Source organism: Schistocerca nitens, unplaced genomic scaffold (assembly GCF_023898315.1).
Source record: "Schistocerca nitens isolate TAMUIC-IGC-003100 unplaced genomic scaffold, iqSchNite1.1 HiC_scaffold_468, whole genome shotgun sequence".
In the NCBI taxonomy this organism is placed as follows: Eukaryota; Metazoa; Arthropoda; class Insecta; order Orthoptera; family Acrididae; genus Schistocerca; species Schistocerca nitens.
This window is the reverse complement of record NW_026046001.1, coordinates 9464517-9486337: the sequence shown is the minus strand read 5'-3', so window position 1 is coordinate 9486337 and position 21821 is coordinate 9464517. Positions and strand designations below refer to the sequence as shown.

The following is a 21821-nucleotide window of genomic DNA, read 5'->3' as shown; positions in this document are numbered from 1 at the left end:
GCCATACCATGCCCAGCTGCATCTGCTTTGCAATGCCAGTTGACTGTGTTTTGCTTTGCAACGCATAACACACTCATCCACTCGCAGCTGCAACTCTCATTTATCATCATCCCCATGAACCCTGAACCATGGACCTTGCTGTTGGTGGGGAGGCTTGCATGCCTCAGCGATACAGATAGCCGTGCCGTAGGTGCAACCACAACGGAGGGGTATCTGTTGAGAGGCCAGACAAACGTGTGGTTCCTGAAGAGGGGCAGCAGCCTTTTCAGTAGTTGCAGGGGCAACAGTCTGGATGATTGACTGATCTGGCCTTGTAGCACTAACCAAAATGGCCTTGCTGTGCTGGTACTGCGAACAGCTGAAAGCAAGGGGAAACTACTGCCGTAATTTTTCCCGAGGGCATGCAGCTTTACTGTATGGTTAAATCATGATGGCGTCCTCTTAGGTAAAATATTCCGGACGTAAAAGAGTCCCCCATTTGGATCTCCGGGTGGGGACTACTCAGGAGGACGTCGTTATCAGGAGAAAGAAAACTGACATTCTACGGATAGGAGCGTGGCATGTCAGATCCCTTAATCGGGCAGGTAGGTTAGAAAATTTAAAAAGGGAAATGGATAGGTTAAAATTAGATATAGTGGGAATTAGTCAAGTTCGGCGGCAGGACGAACAAGACTTTTGGTTAGGTGAATACAGGGTTATAAACACAAAATCAAATAGGGGTAATGCAGGAGTAGGTTTATCAACGAATAAAAAAATAGGAGTGCGGGTAAGCTACTACAAACAGCATAGTCAACTCATTATTGTGGCCAAGGCAGACACGAAGCCCACGCCTACCACAGTAGTAAAAGCAGTCCGCAGATGAAGAAGTTGATGAAATGTGTGATGAGATAAAAGAAATTATTTAGATAGTGAACGGAGATGAAAATTTAATAGTCACGGGTGACTGGAATTCGATAGTAGAAAAAGGAGTTAAAGGAAACGTAGTAGGTGAATATGGAACGGGGGTAAGAAATGAAAGAGGAAGCCGTCTGGTAGAATTTTGCTCAGAGCATAACTTAATCATAGCTAACACTTGGTTCAAGAATCTTAAAAGAAGGTTGTATACATGGAAGAAGCCTGGAGATACTGACAGGTTTCAGATAGATTATAAAATGGTAAGACAGAGATTTAGGAACCAGGTTTTAAATTGTAAGACATTTCCAGGGGCAGATGTGGACTCTGACCACAATCGATTGGTTATGAACTGTAGATACTGCAAAAAGGGGGAAATTTAAGAAGATGGGACCTGGATAAACTGAAAGAACCAGAGATTGTACAGAGTTTCAAGGAGACCATAAGGGAACAATTGACAGGAAAGGGGGAAAGTAATACAGTAGAAGAAAAATGGGTAGCTTTGAGGAATGAAGTAGTGAAGGCAGCAGAGGATAAAGTAGGTAAAAAGATGAGGGCTGCTAGAAATCCTTGGGTAACAGAAGAAATATTGAACCTAATTGATGGAAGGAGAAAGTATAAAAATACAGTAAATGAAGCAGGCAAAAAGGAATACAAATGTCTCAAAAATGAGATCGACAGGAAGTGCAAAGTGGCTAAGCAGGGATGGCTAGAGGACAAATGTAAGGATGTAGAGGCTTATCTCACCAGGGGTAAGATAGATACTGCCTACAGGAAAATTAAAAAGTACCTCTTGTATGAACATCAAGAGCTCAGATGGAAACCCAGTTCTAAGCAAGGGAAAGCTGAAAGGTGGAAGGAGTATATGGAGGGTCTATTCAAGGGTGATGTACTTGAGGACAATATTATGGAAATGGAAGAGGATGTAGATGAAGATGAAATGGGAGATACGATACTGCGTGAAGAGTTTGACAGAGCAGTGAAAGACCTAAGTCGAAACAAGGCCCTGGGAGTAGACAACATTCCATTAGAACTACTGACAGCCTTGGGAGAGCCAGTCCTGACAAAACTCTACCATCTGGTGAGCAAGATATATGAGACAGGCGAAATATCCTCAGACTTCAAGAAGAATATAATAATTCCAATCCCAAAGAAAGCAGGTGTTGACAGAGGTGAAAATTACCAAACTATCAGTTTAATAAGTCACGGCTGCAAAATAGTAATGCGAATTCTTTACAGATGAATGGAAAAACTAGTAGAAGCCGACCTCGAGGAAGATCAGTTTGGATTCCATAGAAATATTGGGACATGTGAGGCAATACTGACCCTACTACTTATCTTAGAAGCTTGATTAAGGAAAGTCAAACCTACGTTTCTAGTATTTGCTTTTGACAATGTTGACTGGAACACTCTCTTTCAAATTCTGAAGGTGGCAGGGGTAAAATACAGGGAGTGAAAGGCTATTTACAATTTGTACAGAAACCAGATGGCAGTTACAAGAGTCGAGGGACATGAAAGGGAAGCAATGGTTGGGAAGGGAGTGAGACAGGGTTGTAGCCTGTCCCCAATGTTATTCAATCTGTATATTGAGCAAGCAGTAAAGGAAACAAAAGAAAAGTTCAGAGTAGGTATTAAAATCCATGGAGAAGAAATAAAAACTTTGAGGTTCGCCGATGACATTGTACTTCTGTCAGAGACAGCAAAGGACCTGGAAGAGCAGTTGAATGGAATGGATAGCGTCTTGAAAGGAGGATATAATTTGAACATCAACAAAAGCAAAACGAGGATAATGGAATTTAGTCGAATTAAGTCAGGTGATGCTGAGGGAATTAGATTAGGAAATGAGACACTTAAAGCAGTTTCGCTATTTGGGGAGCAAAATAACCGATGATAGTCAAAGTAGAGAGGGTACAAAATGTAGACTGGCGACGACAGCTAAGTGTTTCTGAAGGAGAGAAATTTGTTAACATCGAGTCCAGATTTAAGTGCCAGGAAGTCCTTTCTGATAGTATTTGTATCGAGTGTAGCCATGTATGGAAGTGAAACATGGACGGTAAATAGTTTAGACAAGAAGAGAATAAAAGCTTTCGAAATGTGCTACAGAAGAATGCTGAAGATTAGATGGGTAGATCACATAACTAATGAGGAGGTAATGAATAGGATTGGGGAGAAGAGAAATTTGTGACTAGAAGAAGGGATCGGTTGGTAGGACATGTTTTGAGGCATCAAGGGATCACCAATTTAGTATTGGAGGGCAGCATGGAGGGTAAAAATCGTAGAGGGAGAGCAAGAGATGAATACACTAAGCAGATTCAGAAGGATGTAGGTTGCAGTAGTTACTGGGAGAAGAAGAAGCTTGCACAGGATAGAGTAGCATGGAGAGCTGCATCAAACCAGTCTCAGGACTGAAGACCACAACAACATCCCAATGATCACATTTGTGCTGTATTCATATGGATCTATCTTATGTTTAATACAATATACAACAAATAACTGTTTTGATAACACAATAAATTATGTGCTGGACAGACCTATTCCTTGATGTTGTGATTTCATTTGTCACATCATATATTTTTGTACAGTTGAGCAGAGCTAATCACTTATACTGTAGTGACATTGGTTAAGCTTGTGGTTATTGATCTGATGTGCTTGCCAGACATATTGATTGATGAAATTTCATTTGTCACAGGAAATTAGATCCTTATACAGTTGCGCAGAGCTATTCACTTATGCTGTAATAACATTTGTTAAGCATGTAGTTCTATATAACAGTTTTAAATTTATCCTAATTTTCCAGCTCTTTGATATGTTTTGGTAGTGCATTAAAAAGTTTGATGCCTCGATTACATACATGTTTCTGACTTTGGGTCCTTGTTACAGCTTGTAAGTGGAGATCTTTACATTGCTGTGTATGGTAATCTGTATTGGTTTTCATTTTGACCTGATTTCTTTTGATCACCAACAGACATTTCAGAATGTATAATGACGGAATTGCTAAAATTTTCAATGCTTTAAAAAGGGGCCTACAACGTGTTTGATGTGGGCTCTGGGTCATTATCTGAATAGCGCATTTTTGTAATTTGAAAATCTCATTTAGACGACAACTTGATGTTCCCTAGGATACTATCCCATATGACGCAATTGACTGACAATGGCCAAAATATACTAATCTGGTACAGTTATTACTACAAACTCTTGCAATTATTCTAAGTACAAAACATGCTGAATTTAGTTTTAGTGCTAAGCTCACCACATAGTCCTTCCAGTTTATCTTCTCATCAATGTGCATAGCCAGAAATTTTGCTCACTGTACTCTTTCAAGTTGTTTGCCCTCCATGGTGGGATTTAGGTCATCATGTACACTTAATTTTCCATATTGCTTATAATTAATTTTTTTTTCACTAAACCATTTTTGTATGTCTTGTAGGACATGGCCCAAAGTACAGTGCAATGACTGCTTCATATAACAAACAATTAAACTAGTATCATCAGCAAATAACATGATTCTAGCTTTACTCTCTGACACCTGAATATAATTAATGTAAATGGGGAACAGCACGGGGCCTAATACACTTCTCTGGATCTGATTTTAGTGTAATCTTTTGGTGCTGTAATTTCAACCACCTGCATCCTCTTTTCCAGATACGACTCGTACCACTTTTTTCCAGTCCTGTGATACCTATAGCTTCAAGCTTTTCCATAAGTGTCAAAGGCTTTTGACAGATCTAGATTTATCCTGAAAACACGTTTTCCGTCTTCCAATTTACTAATTATTTCTTTTGTGTATTCCAGTACAGCTGTTTCGGTACTTCTCCCAGCTAGAAATCCGTGCTGATTACTGTTTATCAGATTCCACAATTAAGATAATATGTGACTCTATATTTCATTAGTATCACTAAAACCTGAGAGAAAGTTGGGAGAAGTGAGACAGGTGTGTAGTTTCCTGTTTTAAGCTTATCCCTCTTTTTCAACAGGGGAACAAATTTCAAAAATTTTCAGTTTCAGTGGAAAAAACTTGCATATTTTGTGACGGAATACAGTTGATACGCTACACTGGGTTTTTTCTTTATTGTGTAGATACACGGTCTGGTCCATCACATTAATGTGACCAAAACTCGACATGCAGTAACCACTCGCAGATGACAGACGGCACCACTAGCAGTGAAGGGTATGTAAAGCGTGTTGGGAGCCACAGAAAACAGTGCAGTTGTCACTGTAAGTAGGAGACAAAATGATTTCGAAATGTGCAAGGTCATTGGCTTTTGGGGAAAGGGTGGAAGCTTTTTGGAATGACTAAGTCTGTAAACTGTTTGTATGTCAGTGTGGTTAAAGTATACTGTGCACAGCAAAATGGTGCTATTCAGAATCGGTGCCGAGGCTACTGTGGTGCAGTCGTGGGCCATAGATGACAGGGGTAAATGTCAGCTGCAGAGACATGCGCTGTTGAACAACTGACCACCCAGATGAACCGAGAGGCTTTTCAAACGACAGATGGCCATTGGCGTGCACATTTTTAAATGTCTGAAAGCAAAACACACTGCAACAGCTGTCAGAAGGGGACACGCCAGGGGAGGAAGTCTGTGGCATTCCCTGAGTGGTGATGTTATTCTGGGAGGGACAATGGATCAACAGATGTATGCACCCGTCCTCGAGGGCCGCATCCACCCATACACACAGTTTGTTTTTATTCAGCGTGGTGACGTCTACCAGCAATACAATTCAACACAGCTTGCAGTGTACATGTGTGGTTCAAACAGCAACAGGATGAGTTTATCATATGCCCCTAGCCACCGAAGTCCTTGGATTTAAACCAATTGAGAATCTGTGGGAACCCGTCTGCCAGGCTTTATTCTCCGTGGATCCTCACACGAAAAACCCAGAACAGCTGGACTTGGCAATGAAATCATCATGGCTCCACACCCCTGTTAATACAGAACCGCACAGGCACGTGGGGGGCAGTTTCATTCCCAGCTGGATACAGGATTTTTGTCTCCTCGGAAAGTGGGCGTTGTGTTGTTCTTGTCATCAACAAGCAAGTCTCAAAAGCAGCATAAAATGAAAAGAATTGCAGTAGGCAACTGATCAAGCCCAGATGGGGTCCGCCATATGATCATTTCATTGAATCTCTTCCTGCATGTCTCGCAATGGTGTGCACCGGAAAAAGAGGTTATTCGAGGTTTTGACAGGTAGTCACATTAACATGTCTGGACAGTGTTTTTTCAGAAGAAATGAAGTTACCAAACTAAATAAATCATAATTACATTATTACCCTGGAGTGAGCCACAGGAGATCAAGGGTCCATTGTACCAAAATACTCATAAAACATCCTTGAACCACCAACTGAATTTTTTCAGTGGAGTTCATTTCACCCTTTATGTAGGAGAAAATGAAAAACCTCCATCAACAATCTCAGAGGAGCCTCATATCTGATAGTACACTGATAAGATATCAATCCAGTTTCTACTTTGGACTTCTGATCACTTTATGTTTCTGAGGAAAGGCCATACTGTTCAGACTTTGGTGACCAATCTGGACAAAAGCTTTTAAATTTTGAAAAAGTATCCTTGTTAGTTTATAGCCCATCACGTTTAGCATACTTGGCTATTGCTCCCTCTTTGGTACGTTTCCCTTTCTATTGCCCTAGGTGGAATGAAGTGATCGTATGGACATTGATACCTAGGAGTCACTGGCTGGGTAAGTTTGGCTGACAATTTGCAGGTCTTTTCTTTTGACACCATGGTGGGTGACTTTCATGCTGGCGATGATGAATCAATGATAAGGACAACATATCACCCACTCCCTGAGCAGAGAGAATGTCTGACATGGCTGGGAAATGAACCCAGGCTCGACTGCATGGCAGTCAGATGTGCTGACCACTCAGTGAAGAGGGTCGATAGATGCTACTCTAGGTTATTTGCCTCCCCTCCTCACATATCTTACAATGTGCCTTTTAAATGCTCTTTCGTCAATCCTCCTCACATGGGATTATTCTCTCCCAACTAATATGCCAATACCGGGAGAGAACAATGACTGTTACCTCAACGCTAACCCATATTCAACCTGTTCTACATGCCTGTCCAGTTCTCAGCAACACATTCTTTGGACAAAATGCGACTTATCTACATGCACATGTTACTTGATGGTATATGTAAGAGAGCAATGTGTGTATTGCTTCTTGTACAAGGTGCATCTGGAAAGTTTGGTGAATGGTCTCAGAAAATGAAGGGAACATAAGTTACAAAGTAATCACCATTAGCTACAAAACACTTCTGACATTTGTTGTAAAGCTATTGGAAACTGTCTGCAAACAATTCTTGTGGAGTCACTGAACACACAGTTGTCACGCATTGTTGGATATCTGCGCTATTATAGATGAGAGGCGGAGCCACCAGTACAATCCACAGCCCATCAAGCAACTGTGTTCATCATCTTCCCTGCCTCCCAAAAGAAGTTTGACAAAAAACTCTGGGATTAAGACATATCAATCACAATTTTTGATGGAAAGGGCTTGATCCATGATGAATTTCTACCTGTGGGATGTTGGGAAGACAATGAACACCACATCACTTACTGCTGCAAGGTCTGTGGATAGTACTGATAACATCAGGTATCATCTCCGGCAATGATGCAGACATCCAGCGTTGTGTGCCCATGGTGCTTTAAGTGATTCCACGAGAAGTGTTGGCTGGCCATTTCCTACAGTTTGACAACTGAGGTCAGAAGTCTGTTGTAGGTAATGGTGATTACTCTGAAGGCCGGTAAAAGCATTTTGTTTATAACTCTTGTTTCTTTCCGAGACAATTCACCAAATGTTCAGATGCATTTTGTTCACTCTAAGACATAAAAAAGGCTCTACAAAGGAATTTTCTGAATGGGATGGAAACCAGTAGGAGTGATGTACAAGTACCAACAAACAAATCATTACGTTCTCAGAAAAACTGGATTATTTATTCCACAGAAAGAGCTTCACACATTGTTCCACCTCCAGCTTTTATGCAAGCAATTATTCAGCTTGGTATTGATTGACAGACTTCTCCTGAGGGATATTGTGGCAAATTCTGTCCAGTTGGTGTATTATATTGTGAAAATCCCAAGCTAGTTGGAGGCTCCAGCCTATGATGCTCCAAACATTCTCAGTTGGAGAGGAATTCGGTGACCTTGCTGGCCAAGGTAGAGTTTGGAATGCATGAAAGAAGCACTAGAAATTCTCACCATGTACAGGCAGGCATTATATTGTTGAAATGTAAGCCAAGTTAGGTAGGTGCTGGTAAAAAGAAACTGAGCTACCAGTCAACTAGTTGCAGCAGTTTGCCGGCAGGAAATCCGAGCAGAAACCTAACGTACTGCAACTCGCACCAGGCTGCATACAATGTAACTGTTTTAAGAATCAGGAAAAGATCTTAATTTTGAATGAAATGTTGAAATACTGGAAAAACATTTTTAAATTCTGTACATTGATAATGTAGACGTTCACTGCCAAGCCCGTGATAATCTTAACATTGTCATGCACAGACCCTTTCATTTACGTTAGCAAGTTTATGTTAACATATTTCCCGAAATCTGAAGAGCTACTAAGCACGGATTGTTCATAATAGTATGGCAAGCATTTCCATTTAAGATTATCAGTGTGCAATGCACTCACGATTTTAGTCACCAATCTGCCACGTGGAATTACTGTGTTTTCTCATACACAAAGTTACTTAGAAAACCGAACTTTCTATAAAACACACCAGAATAATATATGCCTACACTTTCGAAACATGTAGCACAACAAAAACTGGCAAATTATAACTTCCTTTGCAGCTCATACTACATGTGACCATACCATTGAAAGGCAGGGCTCTGAATCCTTACACTGCCGTAATCATTCTATAGATCCAAGAGAAAAGATGCATAAAGAATACCAGGGTACTTTCAGATTGGTCAGTTTTCTTTAAGGCTAATAGAAAAACGTTATTCTCCCACGTTAGTCCGCACTTTTCGTGACTAACAAATAACACACTTTCAAATTGTACTTTCCCAAAATAAATATGGAACATTCAGATACTTTGTTAATAATGTAAAGTATAAACTATTTTCATTTGCACTCAAATTGGCTTTGCTTTCACCATAAACTTACTTAACATATTATGATACTAAACTACCCCACTGTACAGTGTACATCAGTAGAACAACGATCTACATATTTACTATAGACCTCATTCACATTGCTATAAGCTTATACAAAACTGTACAAACATAAACAAACAAAAGAGCCATCAAGAAATAAACAGAAAAATTCCCAAAAACATTCTCTTGACCTGTTTCTTGAAAGTCTGTGCACTACTGGACTCTGGTGGGTGAAAATTAGAACTACTTACCCGACTGAACTGTTTCAGACCATCTGTCACTGTACAGGCGTGAGTCATTCTCCTGATACACCGGGGCAATATAAGGGGCCACTCCTCACAAGGATGGCTTGCTATGAAAGGCAACAGAATGGTACTTAGAACAGGGCCGGCCAGAAATTCTGCACGCGTGCGGTGCTCCTGCACACGTGCAACTTGCGGGTCACAGCGTGCACGCCGCAGCCGTCAGCGTTCATGTTTCAATCCACAGATGTCGCTTTATCCATTAGCTGAGATACTCTGTATTTATGTTAACAGTTTAACCCAGTAAGACAAGTAATACAATTAACAACCGTGGGTTTTTATTAAGGCAGCTTGACTGACGGCACGTAAATACGCGTAATGTTTTTGATCTAGTATTTAAGACAGAGAGCACTTAGCGACTTCCAACAAACCTTAGTCATGGTTTCAAATAACATTAAACCAATGCAAGGTTTCCTGTAACTAATTCTCGGTGCCCTCAGTTACATCCACATAATTTCTGTCTCACTGACCGATGAACAGAATGACAACCGCAGACCTCTCGATGATGACCTGTACCATTATTGCTATATGTTTCACCAGTTCCGTCTGAAATCTGCATAATAACCGACAATTAGATGCTTGTTATGTTTTATCGACTGCAGCTGAGCGTAGCCCTTCACACATTAAAAAAAAAAAACCTAAATGTAATTATACAACAATCGGTTTAATGACCAATTTTCCTGATAATAATGTAACACGGAGCAGAATGAGGCAATAATGCACAGTTAGTAAACAATAATTTTTAATTATGAAAGGAATAAATCCAAACACATTTATCACTGGTCATGAGAAATGATATAGTTAATATCGGGCACAAAAGCACGGCTCATTGACAAACGCAAGCAGCCACGGGAGATTTTCATCACTGATGCTTGATCGAAACGACTGAGAACATAGATCTTCCGTTCTTTGCTTTTTCACAGTACCTGCCATTTCTCAGTACTTCTCTGTCAAAGTTACGGTCACCAGGGGTAAACGAGACTGGGTATGTCATGCTCTTGCTTGTAGCACATAAACAGGGAAGAGGAGCCGCCGCCGTTCATTTAGGACACACGTCTAATAACAGATGTCGCCGTCGCACACGTGCGCAGCACTTCCGCACGTATGCACACTGTGCAGCGTTTGGCGGGCCCTGACTTGGAACATTGTTGTGTACTGTAATTCTGTAAGAAAGCCACAGATGAAAACTGTTATATCCTAGCCAGTAATGCCACCCGAGCCCGCTGCCAAAAGGTTGGCAGCAGCAAAGTCCGGACGCCGTCCGCATAAGCAGCGCCAGCGATACAGGAAATCGCCGCAAGTCTGCGCGCGCCACCGCTGGCTTCTGGCTTCTTAAGCGCTGGAGTCGCGAGCGCTAGGACAGTTCTGGATTCTGCCGCTCAGTTGTATACTCGCCACCGCAGTGTGTACTTGCTAGTCAGTGTGGGTACATCGCAGCAGAGTTGTTATTTGTCGTCAGCCGACGCTGACCTAGCTGCCCCGACTCGAACTAGACAGATTTCTGTAGAGACAATGTTCACCACTGTGTTTCTATATCTTCGTAATAAAGATAAGTACCGACTTTCATTCAATCCGAGTGTTTGGGTTTTCATCTTTCTGTTCACTGTCCCAGCGGACCGGTCGGCCCGCTACTAAAAGTGTGGCGGTGTTTGTCGCTACGAAGGCCGTCACAAAACTGGCGACGAGGACTTCCGAACTCGTGTGCAGGGCTGGTTCAACTTGTTTCTTGAGATAGAATTTTGGGGGCTGGTTTCATTGTGTTCACTATGTCTGCCGAATTACAACAGTTGATCTTGTTACAGAGTCAGCAAATACACAGTCTGGTGGAAGCAATCGCCAAACAAGCGGCTCATCCACCAACACAAAAGGAACATGCACAAGCAGCACCACCCTTCCGTGCTTTTGATGCGGCACGAGAAGAATGGCAAGAATATTTCGCGCAGTTGCAGGCGCACATGACAGTCTACAAAATCACAGGTAATGAGCGGCAGCTTTATTTAATTTTCACTGCAGGCGTGGAAGTCTATCGACTACTTTGTAAGTTGTTCCCGGAATCCAAGCCAGAAGCTTTAGACTATGACGTTGTTGTTAACAAGCTTGCTGAGTATTTCGAGTCGCGAGTTCATGTGGCAGCAGCCAGATTCAAGTTCTTCAGATTAAAGAAACTGCCACATCAATCTAATAAACAGTGGTTAACAGATTTACGGGGCCTCACCCGTCAGTGCCGATTTAATTGTGTGTGTGGAGCTTCCTACAGTGATGTCATGTTACGAGACGCTATTACTCAAAACATTGCAGATTCTCGTATTCGTGCTGCTATCTTAAAGTTGCCTGACCCGTCATTAGAGACTTTGATGAACATCATTGAAGCCCAAGATACTTTTGACTATGCTGAGTGTGAGTTAGATCAGCCATGTATTTCTCAAATTGCCTGTGCTAAGCAAGTTATGTCACGCCCGCGGCCCCACCGGCAGAGTCAGACTGTAAACACTAGCCGGCCGCGTCATGTTAAACACATTCGTCAGCCGCGTGTGCAAAATGATAGACTTACGTCTTGCCCTAAGTGTGTTCTTGCTCATCCTCGTGAACGTTGCCCGTTAAGAAACGCGGTTTGTTACTTTTGTCAAAGGAAAGGACACATCCAGACTGTGTTTGCGTAAACGCAAGAACAATTCTAGTGCTGCCCAGCCCATGGATATTCATGTTATTCAAAGCCAGCCCGCCCGGAAGGTCGCGTTTAAAGATTCTTCCACGGTTAGTGTGGGTAATAAACTTGTTCGCAATAAGCCACCCACCCAGCCCTCTGCTATGCGACCCAAGCGTAATTCAAACGCTGTAAAACGTAATGTACAGACTGCAAGTGAAGCGGGAGTTGTTGTTCCACCCGCCCAACCCACGAGTTGTCGTAAGCAGCGAACACGCGCTAAACGCGCTGATTTTGTGTCTTCCGCCTCCACTGCACCGATCCAGAGACAGTGTAATAAACTCTTTGTGAAGCTACGCATCCAGGATAAGACCTTCAATTTTCAATTAGACACTGGTGCGTCTGTGACTCTCATAAATAGTGCTACGTATGCGGCTATCGGCCGCCCTAAACTTTCAGCGGCAAAACATTCTTTGGCTCCTTATAGTGGCGAACACATTCCTGTGTTAGGTGTATGTAGCGTGCCAGCCACATTCCGGGGCAATACAAAAACAGTTTCATTCACAGTGGTCCGCGCTACAGTGTAAACATTTTCGGATTAGACTGTTTTGACTTGTTTGGCATGTCTATACAAGACAATGTGCTGCAACTTAATTCTGTTGTTGTTCCTCAAGACAGCATAACAGATTTGTGTAAACGATACAGTGACATATTTAAAGACGAACTAGGTTGTGCTGCGAACTTTGCCGCTCATATTACGTTAAAAGATAATGCTCAGCCTCGATTTTTTCGTGCTCGTCCAGTGCCTCACGCCCTCCGGGCACCTGTAGAAGATGAACTTCGTCGTTGGCAAAACAACGGTGTTATTCACCCCGTTTCAGCGAGCCAGTGGGCTTCGCCCTTAGTTATTATAAAGAAACCGTCTGGCAAATTACGTTTGTGTGCTGATTTTAAGTCGACAGTTAATCCTCAGACTGTCATTGATTCTTTTCCTTTGCCTAGACCGGACGAGCTGATGGGTAAGTTAGGGGAAGCTTGTTTCTTTTCCAAAATTGATCTCCGTGAAGCATATTTGCAGTTGCCCCTCGACGAGCAATCACAACAGTATTTTGTCATAAACACGTCGTTGGGGTTGTTCCGTTTTCTGCGTTTGCCTTTTGGTTGTGCGTCAGCTCCAGCTGTTTTTCAGCGTTTTTTGTCACAACTTCTGGCTAATGTGCCATCGTGTTGCCACTATTTAGACGATATTGTTGTGTCCGGTCGGACGCCTGCTGAACATTTCCGTAATTTGGAGTGTTTGTTTACAGTGTTGTCTCAGGCAGGCCTACGTTGCAACATCGATAAATGTTCATTTTTCCTTACGGAGTTGGAGTATCTGGGACATGTTATTAATGCTCAAGGCATTCATCCCTCCCAGTCACATTTAGCAGCTATTCGTTATTTGCCCGCCCCTCGCAATCTGCATGAATTGCAAGCAGTTCTTGGCAAATTGACATATTATGTTAGGTTTATTCCTAATGCATCACAGATTGCTGCACCGTTGCATCGTCTCCGCCGTAAGAATGTTCCGTTTGTGTGGTCGGCTGATTGCCAATCAGCCTTTCAGCAGCTTAAAGAGGCTTTATTGAGTGATCGTTGTCTGGTCCATTACGACCCTAACAAGCCTCTGGTGTTAGCTTGTGATGCCTCTTCTTTCGACCTCAGTGCTGTGTTGTCTCACCGAGTCGGTAACACCGAACGTCCTATTGCGTTCGCATCTAAATTGCTAAACAAAGCTCAGTGTAATTATAGCCAATTGGACAAGGAAGCGTTGGCTATTGTGTTCGGTGTCACAAAATTCCATCACTACCTCTATGGTAGACCATTCTATTTAGTAACAGATCACAAGCCCCTGACGTCACTGTTTCATCCGTCTGAACCAGTTCCTCAGCGGACAGCTCAGAGACTACAACGTTGGGCTCTTTTGTTATCACAATACCAGTATGAGATACTGTATCGCCCTACGGCTCAGCATGCAAACGCTGACGCGCTTTCTAGATTGCCGATTGCTGCGGATGATGTCTTCGATTCCTCTGACGACTCTTGCCATCAGATTGACGCCGATGAGCACCAATCCCTCCGGGATTTTCCGATTGATTATCGTCAGGTGGCACGTGAGACAGCTACGGATCCTCATCTGAGTTTACTATTACGTTTTGTTCAACGTGGTTGGCCGTCCAAGGCAAAGGACATATCGGATCCTGTGGTTCGTCGCTATTATCCGCAACGTCATCTGTTGTCTGTTTCGCACGGAGTTTTGATGTTACGCACCGAGAATGACCAGCTTCGTGTCGTGGTTCCCCAAGTGCTCCAATCCAAGGTCCTCGACTTGTTGCATCAAGGTCATTGGGGAGTGGTCCGCACCAAGCAGCTTGCCCGCCGTCATTGTACATGGATCGGCATTGATAAGCAGATTACGCAGATGTCTACAGATTGTTCGACGTGTGCCGAACACCAAGCTGCTCCGCCTCAACGCTATTTTGAGTGGGCACGCCCTGCCGGTCCCTGGCAGCGAGTACATATTGATTTCGCTGGTCCATATTGGAATTCTCGTTGGCTCATCGTGATAGATGCATTTAGTAATTTTCCGTTTGTTGTGCCCATGCAGTCTACAACGTCTGCACAAACTATACAGGCGTTGACTTCAATTTTTTGTATTGAGGGTCTTCCAGAAGTTTTAGTGTCTGACAATGGTCCACAATTTACCTCTGCTGAATTTGAAAGTTTTTGTTCTGCCAATGGCATTCGCCATGTTCTTACTCCGCCGTTCCACCCTCAATCGAATGGTGCAGCGGAACGTTTTGTACGCACATTCAAGGATCATATGGACCGCCTTCGTGCTACGCACTCTCGTCAGCAGGCCCTCATCACGTTCCTGTCGTCGTACCGGACCACGCCACGCGACGGCCCTTCGCCTGCGGAGCTTCTCCACGGCCGTCGTCATCGCACCCTACTACGGTTGTTGCACCCCCCGGATCGACCCGCCGCTTCTGAGCATCGCACGCGTTTTCAGCGCAATGACGCCGTTTTTTTCAGAGTTTATCACGGTCGCCATCGTTGGGAACGTGGTACCGTGATAAGTGTCCAGGGTCGCGGTTTTTATACTGTTCAAGGTGCTACTGGGGTGCACAGGAGGCATCAGGACCAGTTGCGCCGCGCTGGCCGCCCGGATTCTGCCGCTCGTTCTTTGTCCACAGATTTGGTCCGCGGCGGGTTCCAGCCGCGCCTTCCGACTTCGCTGCCGCCCCCAGGGCAGCAGCAGCAGCCGTCGCCACGCCGACAGCGCGTCCCGTTGATGCCTCCCGCGCAGCTTCATACGGGAGCGCCCCGGGTGGTCGCTCCAGCGCCTGCGGTCCCTCTTCAGTCGCCGCCGCCTTCGGAGCTGATGGACGTCGACCCCTCAGCCGGGCCGCCTTCCCAAGCGGTGGCTGTGCAGCCTGTCCTGCAGCCGCTTTCCTTGGGCACCCCCAAGGAGTCTGACACCGCAGCGCCTTGTCCGGCGCCCACTCAGCAGCCGTCGACGCAGCGTCAGGAGACGCTGCCTCTCTTCGTGGGTCCCGACGCCCCGTCGCGTCCAGTACCAGAAGCTGCACCCGTGGTCACAGGCGTGCACCCTGACCTCGGTTTTCAGTCGGTGTTTCCCGAGGCCCCGCGCAGCCAATGCTGGGGTGCGGACCGGGGACTGCCACCGACAACAGTCTCTGCCCCGGTCTCTTCTGCTACGCCTGCGGCCTGACACCTCCCCCGCCGTCGACGCTCGCCACGTCATTATTCAACGACGGTGCGGCGATTTGTGGGGGAGGAGTGTTATATCCTAGCCAGTAATGCCACCCGAGCCCGCTGCCAAAAGGTTGGCAGCAGCAAAGTCCGGACGCCGTCCGCATAAGCAGCGCCAGCGATACAGGAAATCGCCGCAAGTCTGCGCGCGCCACCGCTGGCTTCTGGCTTCTTAAGCGCTGGAGTCGCGAGCGCTAGGACAGTTCTGGATTCTGCCGCTCAGTTGTATACTCGCCACCGCAGTGTGTACTTGCTAGTCAGTGTGGGTACATCGCAGCAGAGTTGTTATTTGTCGTCAGCCGACGCTGACCTAGCTGCCCCGACTCGAACTAGACAGATTTCTGTAGAGACAAAGTTCACCACTGTGTTTCTATATCTTCGTAATAAAGATAAGTACCGACTTTCATTCAATCCGAGTGTTTGGGTTTTCATCTTTCTGTTCACTGTTCCAGCGGACCGGTCGGCCCGCTACTAAAAGTGTGGCGGTGTTTGTCGCTACGAAGGCCGTCACAAAAAAAACCAAAACGAGGTCCTTCTACAAAATACAAATGGAATCCCAGTCAATCACTCCTGGTTATCAGGCAATAGTCAGGTTGGTATCACACTGCTGTCCAAAGCAGCTCCAGACATGTCTTTGCTGACCATTGGTCTCAGTCCAATCCACTCCCGTCATTGAGATTCCAGTCCAAAGACGTGCCTGGAGATGACCCGATAATCGAGAGGAATCGTCTGGGGTGCCATTAGTTTCGTAGCAAGATCCCTTCAGTTTTAATCCACAGTGCTATGTGAACAATGTGCTATACACCGTTTTATTGCCCTTCATTGCAGACGATGTTGAGTTAACATTTCAGTCAGATATGCCTACCTGCATATGAGAAGAGCTTCTACTGCTCGTCTTTATGCTTTCCGAGACCTGCCGTGCCCAATTGAGAATGTAGTGCTATGGGCAGGGCCCTCCAAACATATTGGGATTTCAGTGCTCCAGTCCACAATTTAGACAGAATTTGGCATGATATCCCCCAGGAGTACACCCAACAACTGTATCAACCAATATCAAACTGAATTACTGCTTGCATATGGGCTACAGGTTGTCAATGCATTAATGACTCCCTCAGTTTGTGATGCTCTTCCTGTTGAATAACTCATCCAAGTGTTCTGAAATTGTAATCATTTGTTTCTCTGCACATGAACAGCACATTTACTCATTTCAACCCTTTGGATAATTCCTGTGTGGTGCAACTTTCTTCTTTCCTTAGAGTGTACTTAAAAAATTGTGTAAACAGCCTTATAAGTTCACCATCTTAAAAGAGCACACAGGCCCCTTTGAAATGCTGTAGATGGAGTGGAACTGATACCTGCCCGTTGTCTGAGCCTTCACTGCTGACATAAGCCACATCATTGAAGAGGTGTGTATGTGCCAGTCGATTAAAAGGAATCAGTGTAGTACAATGGATTGAAACCACAGATTAGACCTATTATCTTTGGATGTGCCAGTGAATTAAGTTGCCCAATTTGTTGGTGCATCAGTGAAGACTATCCAGCTTGTCTACAAGGAATGTTGTATCACTTGCAACCACATAATGTGGCATAATAATAAAAGTGGCCACATTAAGATCCTAACTCGTAGTTAGTCATAGAGATGAACGTTGTAAGTTGCCATTGACAGTCAGTCTCAAACACACCAGGAATCGCTGCAGACCCATGTGTACTAGTTTTCAGCAAAATATTGTGATGGCAAGTTGCATGCAATGGGTCCCTTGCAGAAGACTACCAAGGCATAAAAATGTACATCTTGTCAGTGGAGCAAATACCACATAAACTGGACAGTAGGTGACTTGAATAAGGTTTTTAACGTGCAATGGGCAGAGGATATACACAGTGTCTCAAAAGTTACAGAACAGTTCTGATGTGTTACAGCATCCAAACAAATTAGACCTAAGGTATTCACACCATGTTTGCCTTATGTGACATAGTATCACAAAGTTTTTATGCAGGTTAATCAATTTCAACATGTGTGCACCAGTGGTGGTGGGCACAATTTCCAGTCTGTTATCAGGATCTATCCACATTCAGCACATTATATCTGCATCACCGGTGGCAAGGGCGGAAATGATTTTGTTCATTAAATTTTAGAAGTGGTTGACAGCTGTTTGGTAGACTCTGTCCTTGGTATATGCTCATAGAAACACGTTTCTAATGCCTGGTGGCCTAGAACACCAAGGAATAGGACCACCCCTGCCAAGTCAGCATACGTCGTAACACCTGGTCCGCAACATCTGCCACAGCCTGAGCCCACCATATTAATGGAAAAAGACTGTGTCTCGGCAGTCAGCCAGTCATAGTGACAGCCTGAGCATATCAAGGTAACTGCTTTTTTTCTGAGGAGAAAATGGTCCCAGAATACCATCAACCGCCAAACAACACAACACATTCACTATCATGTACCTCTTCCATCACAGTATGTGGATTGGTTGTGCCGGCAGTTGGTAATATATCACTATCTCCTCACAGGATATGTATATACTGTGAATTGCCAACAAAACTGGCACAGTCATGCATATTTAAATACAGGGATATGTAAACATACAGAATATGGCACTGCAGTTGGCAATGCCTATATAAGACAACAAGTGTCTGGCACAGATGCTAGATTGGTTAGTGCTGCTACAATGGCAGCTTATCAAGATTTTCGTGAATTTGAATGTGGTGGTATAGTGGGCATACGAGCAATGGGACAAAGCATCTCCAAGGTAACAATGAAGTGGTTATTTTCCCGTATGAGCATACAGTGAATATCAGGAATCTGGTAAAACATCAGATCTCCGACATCGTTGCAGCCGAAAAAAGATCCTGCAAAAACAGGACCAACAACAGAAGAGAATCGTTCAAAGTGACAGAAGCGCAACCCTTCTGCAAATCGCTGCATATTTCAATGTTGGGCCATCAACAACTGTCAGAGTGTGAACCATCATCGATATGAACTTTCGTAGCTGAAGGTCCACTTGTGTACCCTTTATGACTGCACGACTCAAAGCTTTATGCCTCACCTGGGTCCATCAACACTGATATTGGAAACACGTTGCCTGGTTGGACGAGTCTCGTTTCAAACTGTGTCGTGCAGATGGACATGTACAGGCATGGAGACATCCTCTTGAATCCATGGACACTGCATGTCAGTAGGGGACAGTAGAAGCTGGTGGAGGCTCTGTAATGGTGTAGGAGGCATGCAATTGGAGTGATATGGCTAGGTATGACCCTGAAAGGTGACACATACGTAAGCATCCTGTCCATTGGGGATTCCGATGGACAATGATACACTTGGAATGTCCGGAATTGCTACAAAGTGGCTGCTCAGAAAAGATGCGTCATTCACAGTGTCAATTCCTTCCATCGCTACTTCAGACAATAGTCAAGCCCATGAGGCACAATCGATTACTAAGCCAGCATCCGGCATGCACTGTACAACTGATGCGTGTTATCAAGATCTTACATACTTTGCTCAGAGACAATTTTCTTGTGTTTGTTTGCATATAATAAAAGTAATGTGTGGCTAAATACTTTAACCAAAACTGAACATGAATGCCCAAAAATAGAGTGAAGTTCCAATATTTGCAGCTCTTGATATGTACATGAACTTTACTTTTAAAAACAAGAGTAGAAGGCTTAGATATATCATACAAGATTTATTTTCTGGTATATTTTTTATAGTGATATCAATGTAGGTAAGATGTAAAGAGAGATTGAGAGTGGGCAGGTTTGTTTTTTAAATAGTGAGCCTTCATAATTGTGAAGGCAAGATTTGTCATTGAGTAGGTAGACTGGTGCTGTATCTGTGTTGAAAGATATTTCAGTTCCTTCAAGAAAGTCAAATTTCTTGCCTTGTTCTTTTCTACACTGTTTGCAGAATGAGTTACTGGGCAAGAATTATGGCAAAGTCGGATTTGTTCTGGATGTTAAGACAGAGTGCATCCCTGTGCTTCTACCAGTTTGTTGATTGCTGAAGTCTGGACATACCTGACATTTGATATTCTTGCTTAGTGCTTTCAGTACTGTGGATGATATTATTCTGTATTTTGTTGGTTGTGAAGAAGCTTATTTTTATGTCATACAACTTGAAGAGGTTGGCAATTTGGTATGAAATCTTCCATAAGGAAGGTCAGTGTTTATTACAAAGATGGTCTTCCCGTTTGTGGGTGGTTGTCCAGAAATTGGTTGGTTTAGTTAATGTATTACAGCAGGATTGTATTAATTACTGGACGCAGCTGATTTTACAATTTTCGTTTCTTTATATCTTTCACTTGTATCCATTGGGTCTTTAAGCATGTGATTAAACATTCTTATATTGATCTGGATAGCAAGAAGTTATGGATGGTAACACTGGTAATTGTTGGCTTCCTGGAAATTTCAGCATTATATAAAGTTTTGTTAATGTTTTCTGGTGTTTCATTTCTACAGTGACGTGAATTGAATTTTGTGGTGTAATTTATTAATTTCTTCAGCTAGTTTTCTATTTCCTGTGGTTGCTCTGTTGAAAAGAATGAAATGAGAGTGTTGCAATTTTCTATATTCACACTGAATAAACAGTCATAAACATCCCCAATGAATAAACTTAATCTTGGTCCCTACAGCTGTTGTGCTATAATCTAGTGTAAATTCCTGCAGATACGAAAGGGATTTTGAACTTGTGTCCATATAGTTTCCATAACCTGCACTCATATGCAATACTTATAGAAATGCTTTTGGTTGTTGTTCAGTACAGTGGTTCTACCTGACAGCAGTTTCTAGTGACTTATTAATGCATTACTGTCCCAATAGTAATTTTTGCCACACACTGTGTGTTTCAGGACCTGCGCAACCTGCCAAGCAGAACACTGCCGCCTCCCGACAGTTCTCTCAAAACCCGGTGATGTAAGCAGGGGGATTAGAATGCTTTTGAGTCTCGCAGCCAGACCACTAACAAGGTTTTGGCTCCTGCTGAACACCAAACCCACAGACAGTCTGGTTTTCTTTTTGTGAAAGTGAAAATTGAATCATTGCGGGTGCTGTGATTGTCAGTTTCTATTAACATGACACAAGCAGAGTGGCAGGTATTATAAAAAAACGGAAAGGAAAAGAGCTCCCATATCTTGGCTAACTGTTGTTTACTTCTTTGATTTGTTAAGCAATGCGCTAATAACGGCAGAATGCCAACGTTATAAATTGTACGAGGTGAAGTGAGATATTACACTTGAAATCATTACAGCCCACTATAAAGTAGTGATTGCTTCTCCCAAGTGATCAAAATGCGGTCCATAAAGAAACCTTCATTATTCCAGTAGGCAGTTGGTCATTGATGTTTAGTATGCTTGAGAGCTGTTCTTTGTTCACACAGTTAGTGATCAACACAGTGTTGCTCATGAAAAATGACATCTTAGGCGTGTATTGACCTAACAAAAACTCCTAGTTAGTGAGCAGAATGTGTCTTTAAAGATAATTAATTCCAAATGCAGTCATTTGAACTTTTTACTCACTGAGGCAAGAATTCCTCTAAGGTTTGAGATGGTTGTAGACGCTTCTGGTAGTTTTGTAACCAATGACAACTGGCTTTGGTGAAACTTGTTACGTGTTCAGATAATGAATTTATACATTTGTCTATCTGGCATGGCAGTTCATAATATTTTTCCCTTTCTTCTGTGGTGAGGGGGGGGGGCTTGTTCTCCTGTGCCCTAGTCAAGAGGACCAACTGTCATGGTCATCATTTTGGGCCCTAGGACAATGCCTATTTTGCTATTTGGAGAACCATGCAGAGGAAGGAGCACCATAAGTAGTTTATCCAGACTGTTCAGTATCATTTCTCGATGTCCCAGCTTTATATCACTTGGTCCTTAGTTTTGGAATCCAAGTAGTTCTCATCACAAGCAATTGCAGCTCTTTCTATCATTGTATTTGAAACACCTACCTTCTGAACTGGATGGTCTGAAACCCTGCACCCTGAGACATACACGAGAGTGTGGTGGCTTGTGGTACACACCTTGGCCCATCTGATTTTCATTTTACCAAAACATCTAAGATTGACAGCC

The 21821-nt window shown here is 43.5% G+C and overlaps 1 protein-coding gene across 1 annotated transcript; it reads left to right on the top strand.

The window, feature by feature from the left end:
* Window positions 1–6960: 6960 nt before the first annotated feature.
* On the top strand, window positions 6961–15721 carry LOC126232381 (uncharacterized). The gene is made up of 5 exons (XM_049942654.1): window positions 6961–7093; window positions 9109–9290; window positions 11630–11885; window positions 11932–12279; window positions 15183–15721. Exons 1-5 carry the CDS (start codon window positions 6961–6963, stop codon window positions 15719–15721), a joined length of 1458 nt encoding a protein of 485 aa, XP_049798611.1.
* The last annotated feature ends 6100 nt before the right edge of the window (window positions 15722–21821 follow it).